At 43.2% G+C, this 7,057-nt stretch overlaps 1 protein-coding gene across 1 annotated transcript in view; it reads right to left on the minus strand.

Moving 5' to 3' along the window:
- LOC107288141 (protein kinase C gamma type-like) overlaps positions 1 to 7,057 on the minus strand; it is a 124,355-nt gene that overhangs the window by 26,720 nt on the left and 90,578 nt on the right. Inside the window, exons 3-4 of the mRNA XM_015816727.1 lie at positions 1,623 to 1,705; positions 591 to 702 (exon numbers count right to left, since the gene is read on the minus strand). Coding sequence (XP_015672213.1) covers positions 591 to 702; positions 1,623 to 1,705 — 195 coding nt within the window. The remainder of the gene's footprint in view (positions 1 to 590; positions 703 to 1,622; positions 1,706 to 7,057) is intronic.

Consider the following 7,057-nt stretch of genomic DNA (forward strand, 5'->3'; position numbering starts at 1 on the left):
CCAGAGCAGAGGCACGCAGGCCTCTATTTATACCCTCTGATCCCCGGGCAAGTTCAACCAATCATGAGGCGGGCTTTTCCCGCCTTGCGCATGCGCACAAGGCTGGCGCCGCTCAGTCTGGTCCCGGGCAGCTTCTGCAAATGCCCGGGACTCTTGCAACGTCCCGAGCCTGCCTCTTGCAGGCTCAGGACACAACAGGCACCTTGGGTGCAATCCCAAAACATCTGGAGCACTTCTTAGGCAGCTTTACTTGGAACAGCTTACATCATGTGACAATAACTTTAACACCATTGAACAATATTTGCCTATCCTAGGTCCATGGGAAGGACTTGATAGAGGAATAAAAATACAAAATCCAATCTAACCATTTGACTGATTGTGCAACCAATCATACTATTAATAATAAAATATGATTTATCTGCCTGCCTTGTGTATTAAGGAAGGATATAATATTAGAACTGGGGACTTTTTCCATGCCACAGCAGCCCTTAGTTTTGTGACAATCATTTCTACTATTTAGCTAACAGCATTTTAATTCTTTTTCTTATAACAATTCACACAACTCTAGAGAACAATTAATGCTTACTCACAGGTGCATTTCATCCCCTGGTGCACTAGTCCGTACAGGAGCGAGCCACAATGATCACAAAAAGTGGGACTGCTGTAGCTATGGATTTTGAACTTATGCTTATTCCGGGGATCCTGCAAAAGAGAAAATTTATAAACATATGTAATTAGTGAAGGCACGTATCCATTATTGTGTGGCAGCCAGAAAACAACACTTTTGTTTATCTGAATTCCCATCATCATCTCTAAAAAGCCTATATTCCCTTTTCTCACCATATAGAAAAAGCCAATTTGGTATAGTGGTTAAGATGTTGGCCTACAAACCAGGATACAGTTAGTTCTAGTTCTGCCTTAGCCATGAAAGCCAGCTGGTGGACTTTAGGCCAGTCCTTCTCTCTCAACCCAGCCCACCTCACAGGGTTGTTGTGGAGAAAACAGGAGGAGGAAGGAGTATTAGATATGTTCGCTGTCTTGAATTACTTAGAAAAAAGTAATAAAAGCAGGATAAAAACAATCTAATAATAATATAAATACAGAAAAGATCGTCAAATGGTTCATTGCAGATAGCATCAAAAGCTGTGCTCTAACAATTACACTATCCAGCCACTCTGTGTGTGTGTGCGCGTGTGTGCATGCTTGTGTATTTTCTCCACAGCAGAACAAATGGTGTACACAAGGAAATATGTTTGCATCTGCATGGCATAAATCTGCTTTTGCATCCAGAATGGCTGAATATACCCCCAAATTTTATGCAAGAAAAAAAGTTGGGAAATTTTGTGCTTCTGAAAGAGAAGAGGCAAATCTTCCCATCTTTTCTAGTTTATTCCTTAATATTTCAGGCCAAGGACAATAGAAATAGGACCATGCCAGCTGCTGAAAGTATCCATTCCCTCTGTCAGCAGTATAAATAGCAAGGAAACCAGGACGTTCACCTGGAATGGAGGGAGAGACCCACTGTCCAAGTTTCCAACTGTCCCCAAAATATATTTTTTTCTCACCACAATCTCACTTATCTCTCAAAAGACACAGAGTTCTGTAATGAAAAAGACACTTACATCGGTCTGGGGCCCTTTCCCAGCTCCTGGACATTCAAAAGTGACAAATTCATGACATCTTTTGTGTACAACAAAGCTGCATACTGAGAAAGGGGACACAGAAGAAAAAGTTTAATGAAAAATATAAGTCCGATGTGGGAAAAAGCAATTCGGCAAAGGAATCAGTAAAAGAAAGACACAATGGGAAAGAACATGGAAGTCCAGAAAAAATATATTGTTAAGAATTTAGAGTTAAAAACATTATTTAGAAGAATGCTAAGGTAAGATTACAGAAACTGACAACAGAGAAAAGGAACATGTGAAGTTGTGTTATCTTAATTCATTGCTATCTGCTTTGAAGGCATTGGGTCTCCAATCTCTTCAGCTATGCAAAACTGAAGATGATAGAACTATAAATATTTACAATAAAATATACGCCCTGCTCTCTTCACCTTATAATCTTGTCGTCCATAATATATGCTCTTTCCATGTTACATGTTCTTTTTTCACTCTTAAGACTTTACTGAAACAGTAAAAGGGTGGGGGGGACAATACTTTCAAAACCTAAGCAAAGATGTGCCAGACATAAAAAAAGAAATTGAGGCATAATTCATAGTCCTTGACTTACAACCATTCATTTAGTGACCCTTCAAAGTTAAAACAGCATTGAAAAAAGTAATTTACAACCAGTCCTCACACTTATAACCATTGCAGCATCCCCACAGTCACATGATCACATAGACTCTTGGCAACCAGCTTTCATTTATGACAATTGCAGCATCCTAGGGTCATGTGATCACCATTTGCGACCTTCGCAGCCAGCTTCTGACAAGCAAAGTCAGTGAGGAAAGCCAGATTCACTTAACATCTGCAGTTATTCATTTAACAACCAAAAAAGATTGCAAAATCAAACAAGATTCACTTAGTAACCACCTTGTTTGGCAATGGAAATTCTGGTCCCAATTGTAGTTTAAGTCGAGGGCCTACCTGTACTATATTCACAAGACAGATTGGTCTATGGTCTGTGTGCACATGTAAAAATCCTGTTCTTCAATTTCCAGCCTAGCCCTACTTGAGAGTGCATCAGTTTCTGCTTACATGTCAAAAAAAAATCAAATTTAAAAGGTATTCCAAGAATACAGGGCTGCATCTGAGGCGCTCTTTTGGTAGATGAAATTTTTTAAAAGGCCTAAAGACATTCTGAGAAACATACCAAATTGCTCAGAAAGCATGAATTCTGAGCCAACATGCCAGACATGACATTTTAAAATGACACCTGCAGTTGTTTGTCTGCAAGTCAGCAAATATTTTACAGTATTGATCTTCAGTCTCCTGTTTAATGCAGGCCACTGGAACTTGTTGAGGGAAAGCCAAGATGCTAATCCAGGAGGGCAGGTGTGGGGCGAGAGAGTGACTTTCTTCTCACCTACAATCCCCCCCTCCCCACCTCTTCTTCCTTCTGCAGCTTTAGGCCTGAGATTTGGAAGAGGGTCTCTATGGCAACAAGCAGGGACAATCTCTGAGTATCCAGCTCAGCGGGGGAAGAGATTGGACCAAACTGGAGGCAGGAGGAGAGATGTTTGCAAAAGGGTGGTTCCAGATGGAGAGTTCCTCGCTGTCTAATCAAGACACTTTGCAGTTACCCAAACCTCCCTCCTTAACAGATTTTGTGTGGTATATTAAAAGAAAAAAAGGTGGGGAGGACTAGAAGGTTACAAAAAAAGATAATTTGCTCCAGACCCTCTAAAAGTTCCAGAAATGAGGCAAAGCAGCTGCAGATTAAAAGCTTTAACTGAAAAACAGCAGGAATCTTTAGCTATGGACCTCTCACTCCAACTTTACAACCGGTCCGTCTCTTTGAGCTGAGGTGACTTATTTTTAATATTTTTATATTCATGATTTTAATTGTAAGCCGCCCAAGAGTTGCTCTGCAGTGTGAACATATAACTGTAAGGAGGGGTCCTTGGTGCTTTCTGAGCTTGGTTGTTTTCTTGCAGATGTTACATTACCCAAACTCGGTAATATCATCAGTGCTAGTGATGATGTTACTAGCAATAGATGACTAGTACTGATGATGTTACTGATGATGGTGTTTGGGTAATGAAACGTCTGCAAGAAAACAACCAAGCTCAGAAGCACCAAGGACCACCACCACCCCCATTTCAACCCTGAGCTACAAATATTCTCCTTTACTGATATAACTGTAGTAAATTATATAATTCACCATATCCCAGTGTTCCTCTGTTGTTCTCGCTAACTTACACACACACACACACACACACACACACCAAACAAGTGAATTTATAGCTAAACCAACTCATCAGAGACTTGACTCAGGACCATGAGCAGGTGATGTCCCATTATTGTAAGGTTTGGGTTTCTAAAGAGCTGCAAAACTAAACCGATCCTCACGGCTCTTTCTTGTGCATGAAGCTGTGGAGAATATCTCAGAAGCAAGCCAGCATCAAGATCCCCTCACCAGCTATCCCCCTTATCCCCGATCCCTATCTTTGGCTGAGCCGTTTCTGTAAACATCCCTGGGTTGCCATAGTAACAGCGATCCTAGCCGAAGCCCCTCTATATGCAAGTCCACTATCTCCAGCCTCTGTAAGGTAAGCATAATATGCAAGTCATGTGGGAGGGAGGGAATGTGGTGGTCTAGAAGAGCTGAGAGGGAGGACTTGCTCAGGGAGGCTACCGTGGATCTTATCCAGGAAGGTGGAAGACAAAATGGGGGCGGGAAAGCATTTGGGTGCTCAACTGCTGATGGCAGAGTTGAGCCAAGCACATTTGGAATGAGACGGGACCACAGTTGATTGGCAGGTGTGATGTAATTGGCAAGTGAGGCGAGGGTGTCACTTAGCGATCTCCCTGACAGCCCTAGGGTGGTTTCTTAGCAACCATCAGATTTAGGAAGTGATTTGTAGAACGTCATCCCAGTTCAGGGCAGGGAAACAGGAGATGGTTCACACACAGCCCAGTGCCTGTTGAGAAGGAGGGGACCCAAACCTGAGGAACATGCAAAGAACCAGATGACCATTAATATCTCCATTAATAAGATATGTGATTTTGAAGGGTAGAGATTTTCTAAATCCTCAGGTGGAACTATACAAGAGAAACTCTCAGTGAAAATGTTCACCATGAGTGCAATGGGCAAAGAAGGAAATAGGCAGAAGATGCCATGCCTGAAGAAAATAAGCATGCCCCTCACCCAGAGATATATAGTGAGACAGGCAGCATACAAAAATATTTGTGAGGATTTTTTGCACTTGTTTGCATGCAAGATCCTGAACGTACAAAACAGAGCTGCTTTGTATATCTTAAATATACAAAAGTGGAGATGTTAGCAATGTTGAGAGCAGAGGAGTCAGCATACAGCATCTCACGTGTTCTGGATCAGCCAGTTAGATGAGAACTGTATGTTAGAATGTTTGGCATTTATAGGGTTAAGCGCTGTCTCCTTAAGAGGTTCCAGAACAGTAAAATCATTATTATGCTTCATATCAGCAGAAACAGCAATGTTCTTTATATGCAGTAAGATCAATATTATCTCAGTATCAGCTTTAAAGGAAGAAAAGTAAATTGATATGGCTAATTTCCTCTAACTGCCTTTTTCGTCTGCCTGCATTTCCCTCCGTTAAAGTAAAGAGTTAAAGAAAGTACTCTGTTTACCAGCCAACGTTTAAAGTAAAGGGAAAGAGCCAAATTGGGTGCAGCCTCCCTCCCCAAAACGTTCCTGCCTATTGCATCTCATTGTAAGAATTTCTTGCATATCTAAAGACTGTGTTTCTAAAGATCAGAGAAGTGTTGGAGCAGCCACCCCCCTCCTCCCCTCCTTTCTGTTGCATGAAGCCAAGAGGGGAGCAAGTAACTTTTAATTGCCTTCAAAGGGAGGAAAACCGAGTGACTGTTCTCAGCCTGTCTGTTGCAAAGTGCTAATTTAGAGGGAAGAGAGCTGCTCCCACAACTTCAAAGCTGTATTTCCTTTGTCTGCATATTGCTCAGAACGCTTCAGCCCAGAAAGGTTACGGGGCAAAGAATTTTGTTTCTTTTGTTTGTACATCGCTCTGAGAAAGAAAGCAGCCACCAGCCTCTTAGTTTGGCAACCAGGCTAATTTTGTTACTAAGGAAAGTCATTAATCCATTCATTTCTCTTTGTAATCCCATCTGGTGAGAGGAGGCTTTCTCACCCCCTCCCTTGGAATTAGAAGAATGTGTTTCAAACAAAGCCCTCTCAAGCATAAGCAATGCAGTAACTCCCCCTAGTAGCAACCTGCAAACAACCAATACACATTTACAAAGCAATAGCCCTGCTGAAAGAACAGCATCCCCCACCTTGGTAGCTGATCTGCAAATAGCAGGCTTGCACCAACCCAAGTTAATAGCACACCCCAGAGGTGAAAGAAGGAACTTCGCTGAAATTTCTAACTGCAGAGTGATTCTCTGATAGTCAAAGAGCAAAGTTCCCTGAATTCATCCAAAGTAACCAGCACCCCCTAGTGGGCAAAGAGTGAACTTCACCCAAAGTAATCATTCACGCAAGCAGTCACCCCTAGTGGTATCTTTGCTGAGGGCAAATTAAGGAGAAAAAAAGGCAGCAAATTAACCTTGCTTATTATCACAAAGCCGTAACGACCAAGCGGATATTTATGTGAGCTAGATGGAGCTCAGTAATTTTCCAGGCGGTCAACAGCTTACAACATAACGACCATGGTGGAAGTTTATGGGAGCTAGTTGGAGCTCAGTAATTTTCCAGGTGGCCACTAACGTGCAACGTGGTACTAGAAGACAGAATTTAGCTGACCTTTCTACAAGCGCCCCCTAGCGGTTAAAGAAGGAACTTCACGCGAGCCTTTAATCACGCAGAGAGAGCCCTCTAGTGGACAAAGGGTTAACCTCGAGGAAGAGCACCCTGGTGGCTGACCCGCAAGCAGTGTCCCCTAGTGGTCAAAGGGTGAACTTCGCTGAAGTACCCACGGATGCAAGCAGTGACCCCTAGTGGTCAAAGAGTGAATTTCACTGAAGCACTCACTCACGCAAACAGTGTACCCTGATGGCCAAAGAGGGAATTTCCCCGAAGTGCCCACCCAGATAGAGTGACCCCTAGTGGTCAAAGAGCAAAGTTCATTGAATTCGCTTTAAAGTAGCTAGGAAGTTTACTGAACCTGTCCTAGCCATGACGGAGTGTCTCCTTGATTTAGAAGAAGGGGTTCAACCAACCAGCCTAGATGAGACACCCCAACCAGCCGGCCAAGGAGAATGTCAGGCCCCGATTGTGCTACACACCTTGCTCAGGCCCCGCTGCTGCAGCCTCCTTAGAACTGTTGCTTTCCTGCTCGCCGCGACTGCTTCGGCGGGTTGCTGCTTCCTCTTGCAGGCCACGTCGCTGAATGGCGCAGCTTCCTCCAGTCGCTGCTAGCCTCTGCCTGCCGGGCCGCTGCTATCTTCTGCCGGTC

This window comes from Protobothrops mucrosquamatus, unplaced genomic scaffold (assembly GCF_001527695.2).
Source record: "Protobothrops mucrosquamatus isolate PMUCROS unplaced genomic scaffold, P.Mucros_1.0 scaffold487, whole genome shotgun sequence".
NCBI classification, from domain to species: domain Eukaryota; kingdom Metazoa; phylum Chordata; class Lepidosauria; order Squamata; family Viperidae; genus Protobothrops; species Protobothrops mucrosquamatus.